At 35.7% G+C, this 18,596-nt stretch overlaps 3 protein-coding genes across 26 annotated transcripts in view; 2 read left to right on the top strand and 1 right to left on the bottom strand.

Moving 5' to 3' along the window:
- Positions 1-9,607, top strand: part of LOC129568489 (activating transcription factor 3) — a 63,846-nt gene extending 54,239 nt beyond the window's left edge. For 21 of the 24 annotated variants that reach the window (XM_055446452.1, XM_055446445.1, XM_055446455.1 and 18 more), the window contains 4 exons: positions 4,216-5,071; positions 6,597-6,713; positions 7,706-7,915; positions 7,983-9,607. In XM_055446452.1, coding sequence (XP_055302427.1) covers positions 4,814-5,071; positions 6,597-6,713; positions 7,706-7,915; positions 7,983-9,335 — 1,938 coding nt within the window. In that variant the 5' untranslated portion in view covers positions 4,216-4,813 and the 3' untranslated portion in view covers positions 9,336-9,607. Of the gene's footprint in view, positions 1-4,215; positions 5,072-6,596; positions 6,714-7,065; positions 7,159-7,705; positions 7,916-7,982 lie in introns of those variants that run through there. The other 3 variants (XM_055446466.1, XM_055446464.1, XM_055446467.1) reach the window with 2 other exon arrangements.
- A 3,637-nt stretch (positions 9,608-13,244) lies between these two features.
- On the bottom strand, positions 13,245-18,186 carry LOC129568488 (ATP-dependent DNA helicase DDX11). The gene is made up of 5 exons (XM_055446440.1): positions 17,497-18,186; positions 17,370-17,439; positions 16,904-17,271; positions 15,838-16,839; positions 13,245-14,480 (listed from the first exon to the last, which is right to left on the bottom strand). Exons 1-5 carry the CDS (start codon positions 18,091-18,093, stop codon positions 13,797-13,799), a joined length of 2,721 nt encoding a protein of 906 aa, XP_055302415.1. The 5' UTR covers positions 18,094-18,186; the 3' UTR covers positions 13,245-13,796.
- LOC129568502 (DNA-directed RNA polymerase II subunit RPB3) lies at positions 14,664-15,832 on the top strand. Its single transcript, XM_055446482.1, has 2 exons — positions 14,664-15,331; positions 15,402-15,832. The coding sequence occupies exons 1-2, from the start codon at positions 14,791-14,793 to the stop codon at positions 15,689-15,691; spliced, it is 831 nt and encodes a 276-aa protein (XP_055302457.1). The 5' UTR covers positions 14,664-14,790; the 3' UTR covers positions 15,692-15,832.
- Positions 18,187-18,596: the final 410 nt, after the last annotated feature.

Genomic DNA, 18,596 nt, shown 5'->3' on the forward strand with positions numbered 1-18,596 from the left:
ATTTTGGCTCGAGTTCAGTAGCGCAAAAACACAGCCGCACATCTGCTGATGACTATAGTCATATTTATAAAGCTGTCATATCGATTTCATTTTTTGAAAACCGAACCTACGCTAACAAAATATATATGTGGCGCTGTGGTCAATACGGGATGGTCGCCATCTCTTCATATCTAATACTGGCTCAACTCTTATAATTGAGTCGCAGTAGAGTTGCGTTTGAAAGCGGAATAAAATCGCCCATTGGCAAAATTTTGTTTTGACAAAGCGATGTCTTTAATCGTTTTTTAGCCTTCACTCACTTTTGTTTGCGACTTTTTTCGTGAATATTTCAAACTCCCACATTTTTAACATTTTTCACTACGGGAAAATTGGAATATAATGATGTGGTGTTTGTGCGGGCACAAATTGCCAACGGCATCACTTCTTCGTGTGCTCATGCAATTATAGACCTTATTTTTTATGAATAATTTGCTTGAGCGCTTACAAAAAACCGATTAAATCTAGTGACTTGGGCATCTTCATCGAACGTCACCGCTGGGTGCAAGAAAAGGTGAATATTCGAAATGACCTGGCATTTTTTGTTGCAATTTGCATTGAAAACCCTAAAAATCGTGTAAAACTTCCAACACAGCAGATACGCACACATGCACATAACATGCATCTCTTTGTGTTACTTTGGCATTTTGACAAGTGTTCAAACTGCCAAGTAAATCCAATTAAATTTTGGCGTCGTTGTATTTGTTTTCGCTAGTTTTACGTTTAATTTATTGTGATTGATCCAATAAAAAAAAGGCGTTGTACGCAAAAAACGAGCACATTTTAGTAGTTGCCAGTGAATTTGATGGGAAATAAATCAATGCTCAACATGTAGAATAACCTCGGAGTACACGAACAATAACTAATGATTAAATGCTCTCTCGGTGCCGGGACTGCCAACCGATTGATGTTTTTCATTTGTCCTTGGCCTTTGCTTTGCGTATATATCAGAAAAATAAAATCAAACCACCAGCTATTTATTTTAAACACAACCGACTATCATTTCTGCTTTGATTTGGTTTAGGGTTATTTTATTTGCCACCTACAAAATTTTACCATTTGACTTCTAAATTTATGAATTTTTCATCTGGGCATTTGGCGAGAAACAAAATCACTCTTTAAGTATATTTTTCTCTTCTCTTCGTTCGTTTTGTGCGCTTTGTAACGAGGTAACGAGTGGGTGTTCTACTCAAATCAGGCAATAAATTTTTTGCAGTAGACTAGCATAGTCTAAATACTCTGAATGGGTTGAAAATCATAATATGATAGAGAAAGACGAAGAAATTGTAGCTACTAAAAACGGACCAGTAAGCGTAATAAAAAACGCAAACGAAAATTATTGTTATTATTATGGAAAAGGCAAACGTTAAATTTAGTCATTTTATTGGCTGTTGCCTTTTTTATGAACGAACAAAAGAATCCGAACCAACGTCACACAGTTTACAATGAATATGGGATGCTGGTATAGCATTAGCTCAAATCGATGTCAATGTGTTGAGATTCACTTTGAATGAATAGAAGGCTGCTATTGCGTTCCCGTTTTTCATTCATCGAAAATTGCCGTTGAACTTTTGTAGAGCGAAAATGGGTTGCAATTACAACAGGATCGCACAACAGACTGAATTCCAATTCAATTAACCTGACCCATTGGTCAATGCCGATGCCATTGAACAAATAGACAAGCATCGACTTAATGTGCAATTTTTTTTTTATTTCTATTATTACAGTTCCACTCGTTTCCGATTACCATTTGTGTATTGTGTGGTTGTGATGTTGAATAAACAATGACCATGATCACTTAATATGAGACAATTAACAGACAAATGATGAATAAAAAAAAATAAACTACCGATAACGATCGATGCTTAAAAAATGGTAACAAAAACTCAAGTTAATTCACAAATGTAGCCGCTTCAAAGAGAAAATCTAATGATCATAAATCAAATGAAACAAAAGAAATACAAATACAGTGAATTAAGCACATACACACACACACACACACACACACACACACGAAATATGCGCACAAAAGCAATGAACATATCGTTCGTGTAAATTTAATTCGATTGAATTAAATTGCACTGAGTTACGGCAATTCAGCATAGAGGGAGAGACTAATCTGTGAGTTCGATCGAAATGAGAAAAGAGAAAAAAATAAAAATAATTGTCGGAATCGATTCAACCAACCCACAACACTCTCGTATTCATATATATATATATATATTTATATGTATATATTAATTGCATACAACAAACATCGGATGAAACGGTCATGTGTAGGCATCTCCATTTCGGTAGAACACACAACAAAAATAATAAAATAATAATAAATAACCGATGTAGCACATCTTTTGTTACTACCGCGCGGCGCGGCCAACCGAATCCGTACTCTCAACTGTTGTGGCACTTTAGAGAAGGCGTCAAATCCAATTTAATCGCGGATCTACTGCCGTTTTTTTTTGTTCATTTCAACCGACTCTTCCGATTAATGATTGTTTACATATGTTTCAGACGCCAGCACGTGACCTATAATTTTGACACAGCGAACTCAATAAACAATTATGCTTTTGTTTTCCAGTATCATTGTGCGATGCATTGAGATTCTAGACAGAGCGCAAAAAACGCGTCCAAAAATCTCGACACGGTCACATATTCAAAACTCTTCGCCAGTAGATATAATTAGTTGCGCATGTGCATTAAACCATCCTTCTAATTGGCAAAATGTGTGTTCGCCGAATCAGCACCGGTTAGTGTGATTTCGGCTATTCGCAAATTATGAACCATTTGCTTCAGTGCTTTCCTTTTTTCAATGTCTAAACACTTTCGGAATAAATGTTCAGCGTTGACGGATAAATTGCGTTACAAACACCGAAAAAAACAACAATGGGGCCACAGAATATAGCCGAGGTTTTACCATCACAAAATCGTGTATTCTATTCTTATTCTTCTTCTTATTGGTCTTTGTTTTGTTATTTTCGGGTTTATCGGTTTGGTTGTGGTAGTCAAGGACATTTCTAAGACACATTCCAATTTTGTTGCTTGTTTTCACATACACACAGAGAGACCGCGTTTTTTGCCTGAATCCAGTTTTACGATTCTTAAGTTTGTGCAGGTTTTCATGGCTGTGGCAATATGAGCGCGTTCTTCTATCTGATTTTCGGCTGAAGAAAAAGAAGAAGCAACACAAACGACTATAAAATTGTATGGTTTCTGTTAATAGCTGTTTCGTGTATGCCTATGCTCACATGTCTCCAAAATACGACGGACGGATGTTGGGTTTTCGGCTTTTTGATTGTTATTGATGTTGTTATTCAAAAGTCCTTTAGTATGTCTTCTTCTTGGTTTCTTTTCCATTTCGTACGATTTGGCGGCATATTTGCATCTGCAAGCCATAAAATACGTCTGCAGAAGTGTACTCTTCCAGACTCGAAATGAATATAGATCATTATCACAACCCCTATAACATTCGTTGAATCGCAATTCAAGCGAAAACTAAATCAAAACATTTTTTTTTCTTCTGTCTACACTGTCTATAACTTGTTGTTGTTCTGGGTCGTGGTTTGAATCCTTTTATATTTGCTTAATGCATTTTATGTTAAGGTATTTGCATTTTTAATGGTCGCTCGCTTCAAAATGGTTTCAACCATTTCAACGTTTCTTGTATCAACGCCATGTGACGTTGTTTGTTACAAAAAATTCTATTTCTTGCATTTTATTTAACAGTTTTTTTCGTTATTCGAAGAAATTGGACAATTGATTACATTCAATTGACCTAGTAAATGGCATTTACACCATGTCGGTGTAAAAACACAGTTTTATCGCAGTAAACAAAGTCTTGGCCCCGTTTTATGCTCGCGTGTTTTGTTCTGATATCAGAGTTGTGTTCACATTGTTTTTTCCATAAGTATTAAATCGTAACCAATTCAAATCACGCTTATCGCTTCGGTGTATCATCATATGAAGTGATTCTAGAAAACTACGTTCAATGACCATTTCTAAAGGAAATATATTTCTTACGAAATCAAAACCAAATGCAGCTAGTTAATAAACTCTAGGGCTCTCAGAAGTCACAAGTTATAAAATGAATAATTTTGACTTAATTAAATTTCATATACAATCCATTCATTCAACGTTCGAATCTTTTCTAAAGTAAAATTTCTCTTTTCTTTTTCTTTGCAGATACACAGCATATATAGAGACACGGATCGTGATTTAATTTGGTGATTGAAAAGAATGAAATGATTGAATTGTGACAAATAGTGGCCTTCCAACAACCAAACAACACGAATTTGAAGTACAAAAACGAATTAGAAGATTTTCCTGATTGTTTCGATTTTACACGTAGACGTTTACGCTTGAACACGGTAATCGGTAGTCAAAGACGGAAAGCCAAATTGAATACTAAAAAAAACGAGGAACGAATTAAGAGATTGTCAGCGAGTTAACGTTCGTCAAAAGCATTCTATTGTGTTTGGCCAAATTGAAGTGGTGAAAAATTAGTGTATTTACATTAAACGCCATAATTTCCAGCCATTTAAATCGTGTCTTGTAAGAGGAAAAGCGTGACAGTATACTTTTCGTTGAGCACACGCGGTTTATTGTGCGTTGGCCATTGTTGTCTGCAAAGAAACACACACACGACATTACCAACGGTGTACGGATTTGTTTGAACTTGCGCGTTTCGAAGTAACAAATTTGATTGTGATCTATTTCGTTCGATTGGCATTGAACCGCTGTGTAGTGTGTATCCAATAGTTTGAAGCAAAATAAATATATTATGTACATATACAATCATTTCAACGACAATATGAATGGAGTTCCAATATTGAATGTGGATATGGCCACAACGACTTCCGCGGCAGTTGTTCAACCAACACCGTCTGTAACAAACACATCGAATTTAATGGTTGGCACCGCCACAACAACACCACTTACACCTGAAATTCTAAATTCTGTGATGGCCATGACAAATCCACTCGAATATTCATTTCCATCAACCACCACATCAAATCCATCGACCAACAAAGTGTCACAGGTAAGGCTGTAAACAGTTTTTTTCTTCTCAGTCTCAAAACCACAATAACAATCAAAATTCACCAACTAGTTAATCTTCAACTTTCAACCTTTTGCTCTTTGACCATTTATATTGAAATTTTCTCATTTTACAAAATAAAATTTGAATTTTTATCGCCGGATTACCGAACACTTTGATTGAGTTAATAATCTTAATGTGTTGTTGATGATACACACACGTTTAGTTTAACCAATTAAGGCTGGGGTTTGTTTTCTCTCTCGAAAAATAAAACGCCGACAAAATGCAGTAAATGACAAATTGATTGAATGAAATAATAGTTAAAACGAGTTTCAGTCCAATTGGCCCTTAACAATCGAATCAATCAATGTTTGCAAATGGAATTCATTTTGTTTTTCGCTTACAAATCTGTTCATGGTCAAAATCGATGCCATAAGCAGGAACCAAATTTAACGCATATTTCAATATATTGATTCGAGCTTCTTGAATCGTGCTAACACATTAAGCATACAACTATTAATGAAGTTAAACGATTCGAATTATATGGTTGACATTTTTGAATAAATCCAATGAAATTATCATAGTCAACATTTGTGTGAACGTGTAATAAATTTGCATAAGTTTCGTATTTTTTTTCGATGAAAATTGGTTTGTCTGTCTGTCAAGTGCATGGCGATTTACACGCATAATATTATAATCTGCTCAATTGCATCCATTACGACGACAACGACGATGCGATATATAGTTGGTTATTTTTGCATGTCGCATAAATTAAACCGTGAAATTCCTTGCATTTTTCTAAATGCGACGGCATTCATGTGTGGATTGAAACATTCACTTGCGTGGCAGGCAATCGTACATCTGTCTCGTGTAAATTAGCAATGCATTGGCTCTTAATTCTCATTTGTCCAATGGAAAACGCATCATTTCACTTGCGGCACATTTTCGTGCACATAGAAAACACAACGTTTTAACGACAATGCGTCGATGGAAATTGGCGCGACGAATCAAATGTCTTATTTTTTGTGTGTATGCATATTCAGTTGCAACATCATTGTGAATATGATTTATGTGAAAAATGTCTCGTTTTTATATCAGATTCAAATCAAACGCGAATAAAGCCATAAAAAGTGACATTTAATTGTTTGCAAGAGGATGAACTATTTTTTTTCCGTTCCTTTGAAATGTGATACCTTTCCACATGAATGAATTAATTGAATCGCTGCAAAACTATTGATAAGCACGCAATCGACACAAGGTTTCTAGGTCGTTTTCAGCACCCGCTAAGTTAAATCAATTTGATTATTTGCTCACTAAGTAGTTTTCGAGTATGTATCTAGCGTTGGTCTTTTTTTTTCTTTTTCTCTCTTCTAATTAAATATGCGCTACGACGGAAGAAAAAATGGTTTCGTTCGCGTCACTTTAGGCAATTAGCAACTCCTTTGTCTCTCATTAAATTTCAAATTCTTTTTTGTTTACTTTTAATTAGGTTAATTGTAAAATTCTTTTTTTCTTCTCTTGTCAACAGAAGTCAGCCGATAGTCATTCCAGTAGCTCAGGCTCACCGTTCGATTCGCTGTTGGCCACAACACCAGCCGGACCACCCATCATTGTCAAAGAAGCAACCACACCAACTGTTCAACAGGTGTATATCTCTATTTGATAAACTATAAAAAGAAACCGATTATTTTGCATTCGGGGAAACCCATGTCGCAAAAGATTTCCGAAGATCAGTGCGAAAGTATCGCCGAAAAATGGTTTCAATCGAATGTTTTCCGAAGAAGTGTGCGATTTTTTTCGCCTCTGTAACTTAAAATTAGCTTTAGAAATCGGTCGATGTTATAAATAGGCCAACGAATCGAGTATCTCGGCAGCAGAAAATATGAAAATAGCCAAAAATATTTTTGTTTATACGATAAAAACACGAGCTTGTATGCCCGTCGATTTCGTCTAAAAAAACTTATTTATTGTTATTGCTGTCTGAATTTCGGACGGAAAATGCGAAGCATCAGAATATTTACGGATAACAGATGTTCGTATTCTTTACGATAACTGAACGGGAAGAACATTTAGCACTTACATTTTCTACGGTTAATAGCCAAACCACAAATTTATCTGAAGTGTGTGTATGTGCGATGTGCGTGTGTGATTTTTGAGTTTTGTTTTCTCAAATGGAATATTCCATAGAGTTAGACCTCTTAAAAATAATTTATGCGCTTAACTTGCTTGAAGTGAAAGAAAATTACCGTTTCTTCTGTGTAGTGGATTTGAATTTCTATTGAAACACTTCATTTTGATCGATCTGATTTACAAGGATTTAATTGATTCCCAATCGATTCGACAGAAAATGATAAATCTTACTTGTGCCTGCTGTATAAAATAAATTTTCAAAAGACAAGTACAAAACCTGAATGGGAAATTTATAATTGAAAGATCGTGTGATTCTACGTGCTTTCTTGTCAGTGTATTTACAAATTCAAAGCAAATCACATTTTACTCAGAATGAAACAAATTCGAGATTATTTTTCTGAAAATCAAAAATTATGATGAGTAGAAAACAAATATTTCGCATTAATTAAGGTCTTATGGTTTTTCAAACCCAATGCTAATCATTTGTTTTACTATCTATTTCCACAGACATGTTCGCAATTGATAAAAACCAGCCTAAAGTTATCACTTGAGATGAAACGCAAAATGAGCACAAGTGACTCAAGCAGTGTGGATACGTCGATTTGCAAAAAGATCAAGCAAGACATAGACACTAGCGATGATGACGACAATGATGATGATGATGATGATGATGATGATGAGATGGTTTCGAGAAAACCAACACGGTCCACGACTTTCGTAAGTTGTGCAAAATTTTATAATTTCCCCGAAAATTCTTCTATTAAACGAGCACGTATCACTTTAGCTATCTCCGGAAGATGAAGATCGAAGGCGCAGACGTCGTGAGCGAAACAAAATAGCTGCAACAAAGTGCCGAATGAAGAAACGTGAGCGTACCGTAAACTTAGTGAGTGAAGCTGAAACGCTGGAAGCACAAAATATCGATTTGAAGGCACAAGTGCGCAGCTTGGAAATTGAACGTCGATCTCTAACTGAAATGCTTCAATTGCATGCCAACTCATGTACACGAAGCGATGGATTTCAAATACCCAACATCAATGCCAGCATTATGAAGTTTTTAAACGATATCGGTTTACAACAAACGGAAACGTCTACCACAAACAATGACCATATTGTGAAAAATGAAGTGCTATCGAAAACGAGGAATTTTTCAATGAAGACAGCACAGAAAATGCAGAAAATCCCGTCGGTCAATACGTTGAGATTCAATACAAGGCGTTCCAACCAGCAAACCAACAAACTAATTCAACCAGCAACCACAATCATCAGCCCGGTTACAGCAGCAGCAACAACGAGAAATTGCATTAATGCAATTAATCCAACGATTGTTGGAACTATGAGCAATATGTCACCGCTACAGGATTGTAAACCGTTACCATCGATTGATATGGGTTTCTGTGAAGGACGAAACGAAAGCCTAACACCAACAAGTACCTATTGCAAATCACTCATGTCCAGTTCAAGTGATTGTTATGCAATGAGCAGTCCGGACAGTGGATTTATAAAGTCACCGGTGGACATGGCAAGCTATTCAACCCTACCGCAAATGATAAAAAGCGATTACATTCCCAATTGTGATACAGGGATGTTGAATGATAATGGCGCTGCCGATGGTTCGATTGAATTCATTTTAAAGAGTGAATTGGTCGATGTTAATGACAGCCCATACACAACCGTTCAAAGTGCTGATCGCTTCCTATTCGATGGTGTTGCCGAAACATTCGATCCAGATATTGAAACTGGTGCAAATTCCGCCAATAACACGTCATCATTGATTGACACCCAATCGCATATGCATGAGGGACTCAAGGGGCACATGCTACTCCAGGGAATGAATAACAACAACAATTCCAGTCAAATAAATAACAATCATCATTCAAATCTCGATCCAAATGCAAACCATAATATGATGCACAATTTTGGTACGGTAAATTTACCTGTGATATCGTCAGTGCTGCCGCCACCTCATTCGACATCAATCATTGAATTTAATACGTCGTGCCAGCAATTTATCGACAGTTCGTTGCTGAAAGGGGATTTTCTTGGGCAAAATTGTGAATTTCTCGATTCACAATTTACCACCGATTTGGATAGTGGTGTCACTACTTATACCAACAGCAGTGGTTGCCTAGCCTGATGGTTTCCTTTCGACGGCGATTGCGAGAACATTGAATTTTAAGAAACTTTACTTCATTTATACCTCAAAATGCAAAAAGTCAGCTTCACTTCAGTGTAAGAAGCAAATTAAACATGTTTTTCTTCGTTTCTTTATTTTTTCACTAAAAAATTTCCATGTCGCAAATTAATTGACAATTCGATTAAGTTTATTATTATATTTTGTATTTGATTAGATCATAAGAAATCATTGGTTTTGCTTATTAAAATTTGCAAAGAAAAAAGAAGAAAAAAGAGCAGATTGTAAACGGACGCAAAACAACAGGAACAGCATTCCGATGTTTAGATTTTGATTTAAAAAAAGAGATTGGCCACAAATCAGTTTGATGGTAGATTAAACAAACTAATTATTGCACAGTGATAAAAATCCATTTATGATCGGATTCAAAAATGATCCTAGGTTTAAGGTAATTTTGTAACGTTTGAAAAATGAAGAAAACCAATGAAATAGTGCTTTATTTTTAACAATTCAAAACTAGCATTGAAAACACGTTTATTGAAAAACAAGTAAAAATTATGCTTAAATTTTTGGCACATTTTCCGCAAAGCCCATGTGAAATCAGTACAGCTCACCAGACAAATATACCAGTAAATCTATGCTTGCATACGCACACAATAAAGTACAGATAAATCCCGTGTATCAACTCCACTTGTATTGTTTTTTACATTGAAGGGCATTGCACGCACCTTAACATTCACAATACAAACTCAATGCGAGTGGAGACGCCTTATGAAAAATGGCACAGATTGCTAGTGCTAAGGTTTATCTGTACTTTAAATAAGTACAATAATATGAATGCATCACAAAGAAAACTTACACATTTTCAATTCAACTTACGAAAACAAATTGTTTTTTATGAATTGATTACTAATCAATGAAGGCAACAGCTATTGTTTTTATTTTTCAACCGGACAACCTCTTAACATCAATCTAATTAATCCTTTTTCTACACATAATTTTTGCATTTGTTTCGCTTTGTTATTAGAGTTTATCGGGGTTATTGAATATTCTAGTTGACTTAACTCGTCCTTTAAATTTTAGTTCGATCGGACAGCCTCCTATTTTTGTGCGTTGAATGAATAACAATTAATATTAAATATGCACATTTAATTAAACGAAAATAAGAAATTAAGTTCAAGTGTGAAATTTGAAATGAAATGCAATCAAAAGCAGCGACATTGAACATTAAGCCGTGAATATCTGTATCTGGCAAACTATTTTCGAAGAGAAAAACAAACAGACAATTTTAATGATGGTATTCATTTTAAGGCATTCATATGATTTTTTAAAAAAAATATTCCATTTCTGAATTATCTTCCAAAACATTATGAAAATCCCCTAAAAAGTCTTATTATAATTTTTCAAATTAGAATGTTAAACAAAGTAATCGTTTTTTTATCAATGTTTAATTTCTCATACTTACACTTTGTTTTCGATTTTGTTATTTCAAAGAAAAAACTGAATAATTTGTTTAATAATTGTGAGGGAAATGTAAAAACTTGTCTTTGACCATTGTATAGTCTCGCGAAATGTGATATGCGATTAACAATTGTGTGTGATATAATCGAAAATGAATGCATCGCGCCGAAAGTAAAATCAATGTTTATTCGTAAAAAGAAAAGAAAAAAGTAAGTGTTAATCACCAATCAGAACAGAACAGGACAAGATCAGCTACCAAATGTAAATAGCTAGAGCTCACTATCGTCGCTTTTTTATTATTTCCGAATGGCCCTTGATGTAAATAATAGTGTTTCGTTTCCGTTAACCAAATAGCTGTATATTATAAAACAACTCTCGTTTTAAACAAAAAATAACATATAAATAGATATTGTCGTCGAAACTTAAAATAAATGCTACAATGCTGAAAATGATGATGAGTGAACTCTAGTTTATGCGAACTTACAGAACCAACCTTTTTCTTTAGATTTCAATGGATTTGTAATTTAAACATTAAAGAAAAACACTATATTAGTACTTGCTTTTCATAAAAAGAATGCAAAAATAAGAGTATGAAGCCAAGTGATACAATTGTTATTAAATAGCACTGGTTCAATGTTACATGACATGGGGAGGGGGAGAAAAAAGAGTTAAAAATTCGATAAGAATGTTGATTGAATGTGATGGCAGAATATTGAGGTGAAAACGCTTGAAGAGTTACAAAGAATTAAGTTTAATGAATGCATCAGAAAGAATATTGATATTTTGATATTTGATTGAAAATCCGAAACAAAATTTTTGGGTTCATTACATTTTGGAAACTGAACAGTTATTTGTTTGATTTGTGCAAATAGCATTAAATATCCACAATTACCTCATTGAAAGAAAATGACCATCGAAACAAATCTCCGCTGTAAAATTTTCTCTACACAATATTTCTATCAAAGTTCACGGGGTCAAAACTCTTCTTCAGCACTAAATCTATGGACTATTTTCAAAGTACAGATAAATCCCGTGTATCATCTCCACTTGTATTGTTTTTTACATTGAAGGGCGTTGCACGCACCTTAACATTCACAATACAAACTCAATGCGAGTGGAGACGCCTTATGAAAAATGGCACAGATTGCTAGTGCTAAGGTTTATCTGTACTTTGGTGCCCGCTCTTTGAAAATTGTCAAAAATCACCCTTTGAGCGATATGGAGTCGAATTTTGGAAAAATTTAAAAAAGTGAACATTAAATCTGATTTAGTGCTCTCAGAATCCATCGAGGTTACATTTTTTGCGTAAAATTTGAGAAATTTATAGTTTTTGGCGTTTTAGGGGATGAACTGCTTCTGCTCAAACACAGTGGATGACCATAAGTCGATCATTTTTTAAGCAAATTTCAATCTGAGAGTTTATTTTGGGAGCACTAAATGAGCACTGACCCAAAATGGGGTGCATTCGGGGTTGAAAACAAAAATTCACCCCAATTTCACCCCCACCCTTAACCGAAGGGGTTGTGGAGTATATCTGAAATGAGAGCACTAAATCGTGGTACCATCGGATTTCCGATATCTCAACATGGGGAATTTTTTTTTACTACCCCTATTTTCGTCATCCCCCAAAATGGCGATGCCCATAACTCGCTCCCAGTTGAAGCACTAAATCTGAAATTAGTGGCACAAAATAGCACTAAATGAGCACTAAATCTACACATAAGGAATTCGCCATATGCGAGAATTGTCAGGCTGAAGAGTTTTGACCGATTCTTTTGTAATAACATTGAGTTGAAAATTGGAGAAGTTAAAAATCAAATCCATCAAACCGAGATTTGATGTTGATTGTTCGGGGATTTATTTTTCAAAGTGATCACAATTTTCAAATACTAAACTTTGACATTTTCAGCCAAGACCCTATATAGCTAATAGCTAACAGCTAACAGATACATTTGCACATTTTTGACTTGTGCAAATATTTGCGAAGTAAAATCTATTCACAAGTTCGATTTAGAGTTTGTATACTTGTCATCTGGAATACCATTTGAATATGAAACCCTGCAAAACTGCATAAATGTACGATTGTTGCATGTCCGAGAATTGTTATTTAATAAACAAAAAGCACAACGCCACTACATTATTAACAGAACGTGCCTCAGTAAATAGATGTTTCATTGTCTGCAAATCAATAGTGCATTCCCAAAACAAAATGAATTGGACCAAAATGAAAATGCCATTGAAATAAACTATAGGAAACAATGTTGGCCTTGAACGTGTTCGTTCCGAAAGAGAAAATGTAACCCAAATTTCGTTTAAGTCACCACATTAAATTGTATAAATTAAGAACTTACTCACAAATCGAATGTTCTCCACCCTGTAAACGTTTAGGTTCTTTAAATAATTCATAGTTTCGATCACGATGTCGTTTTAAGAAGAAGAAAAAATTCGCTCTTTGTCTCCAACAAGAACAAAAGAAAACTTGAAATTTTATTTACGTTGATGTTGATGTGAAATTTATACAAAAAATGAAGATTGTATCAAACTTAAAAATTGGATCGACAAAACTATGGTTTTATTATATACGATAAGATTAAAATTCACTGAAACAAAACACTAAAATTGATATTAATTTGTTTACATTTTTTTTTTAGATATTCTTTGCAGATGTGTTACAGAAAATAATAATGAGACGGAAGCGCTGTTGGTGTATCAAAACTTGATTTTGATACATCTGAGCGAAATTTTTCTATTTGTACAATTATAATGAAAAAAAATATAGCGGCTAAGTCAACAAACAATGTCTTTTTGCATTTGAAACATGAAATTCAGTACGTTTTCCTTACTTATTATTCTAAATTGTAATAAAGATGCCCAAAAGCCATAATTTACTGGATAAAAATAAATCTATTTGCGTTTTATTTGTCTGGTTTACATAAAAAGACGGTATAGGGTACATATATACTGAGTATTTATCATAAAATTGATTAAATCAAGCGACAGGAATTATTTATTCTTTTTCTCCTTGAAGAACTTAACAAGTGAGCCCTGCACACCGCCATAATTGTTTGGTGCTCGCAATGAAATTTGTATCCAATTGGGAAGTTTTCTCTTGATACGCTCTTGTTGATAACGCTCATCAATCAATAGGACAGTTGCATAGTCATTGATGTGCCGAATTGCTCGACCAATACATTGATTCACGGCTTTCATGCACAAATTTTCATAGTATTCGCTACTTGAAAATGCTACACTTGAATCCATTCTTTTCTCAGCGCAAACTTTATCCAAATATTTCATCTTTTCAGCGAGTTCTGGATTGTTTTTGTTGGGAAATGGCAATCCAACGACACAAACGCAACGTCCCAAATCATCTGAGAAGTTCAAACCTTCACTCAGCTTTCCACCTACGACGCTCATCAATAATGCGCCTGTTTGTGCTCCTGCTTCCATGCACTTGGTGCCTGCTTTCACCGCTTTTGCATAGTCCGACAGAATTTTTTCCGTTTGTTGACCACCCGATCGCGGCTCTTTGAATAGTTTCTTCTTTTGCTGTATCTTTTCGATTGCCTTTGACTGAACCAGGTGATTGTAAAAGTTGTCCAGGTGAAGATACGAGGTAAAGAAACAGACAATACCGGCTGGAACCACGTTGCAAATGTTCTGAATTGCCATTGCCAGGTCAGACATCTGGAATTAGAAGATATAGAAATTGAATCAATTTTCGATTCAAGAAAATACAATAAAATACGAAGTTCATCATACGATATTCTTCCAACTAATTGCCAGCGCCATCTGTTGAGTATTCCCACAATGATCGCGTAGTAACGAAAACTAGCGACTCGTGTTCAATCTGTCACATTCAACTGAACTGTCACAAGTCATCAAAAAGCGACGCATTCGCGTAGTTGATAGACTTGAATCACAACGTTTAGTTCTTTGAAGTAAAATTCATTTTGTTTTGTCAGAAAAAAATTACGAAGAAAAAAATTGAATTAAAATGCCGTACGCCAACACGCCATCAGTGCAAATTACGGATCTCACTGAAGAAAACGTAAAGTTTGTGATTGAAGACACGGATCTCAGTATCTCGAATAGTTTGCGCCGTATATTCATCGCAGAAACGCCAACCATGGCAATTGATTGGGTACAATTCGAAGCAAATTCCACCGTTTTGGCCGATGAATTTTTGGCCCATCGCATTGGTTTGATTCCATTAATTTCGGACGATGTCGTCGAACAAATGCAAAACACGCGTGAATGTTCGTGCATTGATTTCTGCACCGAATGCAGCGTTGAATTCACATTGGATGTTAAATGTGACGAGGAAAATACTCGGCATGTAACAACCGCTGATTTGAAGTCAAGTGATCCACGTGTTGTTCCAGTGCCCTCAAGAAGACGAGACGAAGAAGAAAACGAATATGGCGACAACAACGAGGAAATTCTCATCATCAAACTGCGTAAAGGTCAAGAATTGAAATTACGTGCGTACGCAAAAAAGGGCTTCGGTAAAGAACATGCCAAATGGAATCCAACAGGTAATTACGACTAGACTATTCAATTTCAATAGAGAAAGTAATTGTTAATTGTTTTTTTCTTGGGTTCTAGCTGGTGTTTCGTTTGAATATGATCCGGATAATTCAATGCGACACACATTATATCCCAAACCGGACGAATGGCCAAAAAGTGAACACACCGAACTGGATGAAGACCAATTCGAAGCGGATTTCAATTGGGAAGCAAAACCGAATAAGTTTTTCTTGAACGTGGAATCAACCGGCGCACTTAAGCCAGAAAATATCGTTTTGATGGGTGTGAAAGCTCTCAAGAACAAACTGTCCAATTTGCAAACACAATTAAGTCATGAGCCACAAACTGATGCCTTGGCCGTGGACTAACTGGCAGTGGACTAGCAAGTAACTAGTTTTTGGCAAAATGAAGTCAAAAAAAAAGTAACGGCAAACGCATAATTTCCAATAAAATACATATTTTTTATAAACAGAACATAAGAGAAATAAAAGTGTTAAGACAAACCAAAACGTACCATTTCGTTATTTCCTCGATTTGCATAGTTGAATAAAAATGGTGAGTTTCTAGGTCCCTTATTGACGACAATTGGTAAAATGGCTTCAGCGGCAACGACATGTCCATAGAAGTGTTCTTCGGTTCGTTCTTTGAAGTTTTCGAAAAGCTGCGTCGTGAATTCAGTTGTCGGCTGCATCGTTCCACCAGCCACAATAATCGACCGGCATTCATTCAGCAGTGCTGCAAATGGTTCGCTTGCATTCAATAGCAAATACTTGATGAATGACTTTGATTGAATGGTACGATGTTTTGACAATAAGATGCGGCCATCGGTTGACTTTTCCAGTAACGTTTCGAGAAAACTTAGAAATAAACGAATCACAGATGCTGACCCCAGCCGATTTGTGTTGTCATCTGGTTTTTTTGGCTCAACTGGTACATCTTCAATTGCCTTTGATTTTGGCTTATTCGATCGTTTATCGGAGAGCTGTTGAAGATACGACAAATGGGGGGGTTCTTGTGGTGCAGACACAGCTGGCTTCACATCCAAATTAGCGTACCGCAAGGCAAATCCACCAATTTTTTGGGCTAAGCGGGTTTCTTCACAAAATTTAATGATTTCGAACAAATTTCCGTATGAAATGTTCACTTCATCGAGGAGATCATGTGTAAGCACCATTTCAGATGAGAATTCAGCCTGCAGCTCGGCTTGAGTTGATTTCGATGATTCATTTGGTGATTTCATAATCAATTTCATGAATCGATTGGCCACAGAAATCAATTGATTTAAACGGAGCAGGTTTTTTGTACTGAATCTATCGAGATATTTCGTTTTGTAGGCAATCAACTGTTTATGTACGCGTTGCAATTGGTCAGCAGTGATTTCAGCACTGTGAATGCTGGCGATCGTATCGATCAGATTATGGGCTTCATCTATGATGATAACGCTATCTTTGATCTGAATGTCCAATTGTTCGCGAGTTTTTCGATGCAACAGCATTTGATACGGCAGCATTACAACCTGGTTGGATTAAATCAAAAACAATTTTTATTTTTGAAAGTGAATGGAAATTGGGTTCTATTACCTGTGCATCTTTTGCTGCCGCTCGGGCTGCATAATATGGGCATCCTTTTTCAGTTTTAGCCGTTTGAATCAAGTCCTCAATATCCATAATCGATTCAGTATTATAGAGTGCGGCACGCGATACATTTTCAATGGATGCTTGAGCATAGAATGGGCATGAAGTGCTTTTCGTTTTCACAATTTTCGATTTCTTTGTGGCACGACCTTCTTGATCCGTGTGTGTCGATTGGCAACAGGTTTGTTTTGATTTTCCTTTCTTCATTTCCAGGCAGCGTTCATTGATCAAGGCATTTGATTTTAATGCTCTCACTTCGGGATTGATACAGAGCTGTTGACGTGATGCCAATTGAATGATTCGAATGGCGTTACCTACGGGGAGAATCAGAAAGAAGAAATGAAACTAATAGCAATATAACGAACTGATAGTGGACAATTAATGGAAACAAGTAAATGTCGAATAGCGTTACCATAAACGGTCTTTTTCAGTTCGTTCACCACTTGTGATAATTGCGAATGTGTTCGGCTACAGAAATAAATCTGAAATAGAGTCAATTTTTAGATAAATGCATTTGGTGCATATGAAAGAAGACATACTTTCGTATTGTGAAACTGATTTTCAATCACATCTTCAATGTCATCTTGTTCATCTTCATCGTCCTTGTCTTCGATCACCAATTCATCATCATTATCAACCGGCTTGGCCTCATTCTTGGTGTTTTCTAGGAGTTCGTTTGCGTGTGCCTCTTTGAACTTCCTAACTGACTGTGCCTTCTGTTGATTCTTCCACTTTTTTCGCATTTCAGTGACTTTTTGATCATATTCGTCCATTGCCTTCAATTGCTCCAAAAGCGTATTCAACTGCTTTTTTTGCTGTAGTAAATCATATTGACCGCTCAACCAATCATTGCTTTTGGCATTTTCCAATTCGTTGGCTTTGATATTCTTCTCCATTTCACGGATTTTTTCCATCAAGTCCACCCGGTTGAGTTCATCGTGATCTGATAGCCACTTGAGAGCACTGCACATCAAAGTCAGTGTTTTTCCAGTGCCGGTGGGCGATTCAAATATACCAATTTTGTGATTTTCAATGACTGAATACAATGCCCGCATAAATTGGTCTTGGATAGAATAAGGTGTGAATGGAAACGGAAACGAATCCGGACAACAAGCCGGTCGTGTTCTAACAAACATTTTAAAACGATACACTTACAGACGATCACAAATTTTGTTTACATTCACACTATTGTGAGGTTAAGTTTTCCATGGAATTGACATTTCGCGCCTATATCAACAGACTTTGGCTTTGACATTTTGTAGTGAGCGGTCAGTTTGAAATTGTTTATTCACACAATATTACCTGAATCCCAAAATTTATCCTGAGTGTATCAACCCAGAATGACAACCAACATACCGCTTTACTACCAAAATCTCATGGTGGTGTATTTACCAAAAGCCACAGAGAATGGATACGAGTGAAACAAATGATGGGACCTGTATGGCTTGTAGGTCAATCTTTAGATAATTCAAGGAAAAGAATTTACCTTCCAGTTATATACTTACCAATGTGTGTTATCTATTCCCATTAATGAAGAACTAAAAACAGAATAATTTCATTTTTTCTTTTATTTTGACCTTTTACTTTATTAACTAATTTTAAATGAATGTCCATGATTTTTCGCGGATTTTTATTCTAT

Source organism: Sitodiplosis mosellana, unplaced genomic scaffold (genome assembly GCF_009176505.1).
Source record: "Sitodiplosis mosellana isolate CC-2019 unplaced genomic scaffold, AAFC_SMos_1.0 Smas_scaffold_20, whole genome shotgun sequence".
Lineage (NCBI taxonomy): Eukaryota > Metazoa > Arthropoda > Insecta > Diptera > Cecidomyiidae > Sitodiplosis > Sitodiplosis mosellana.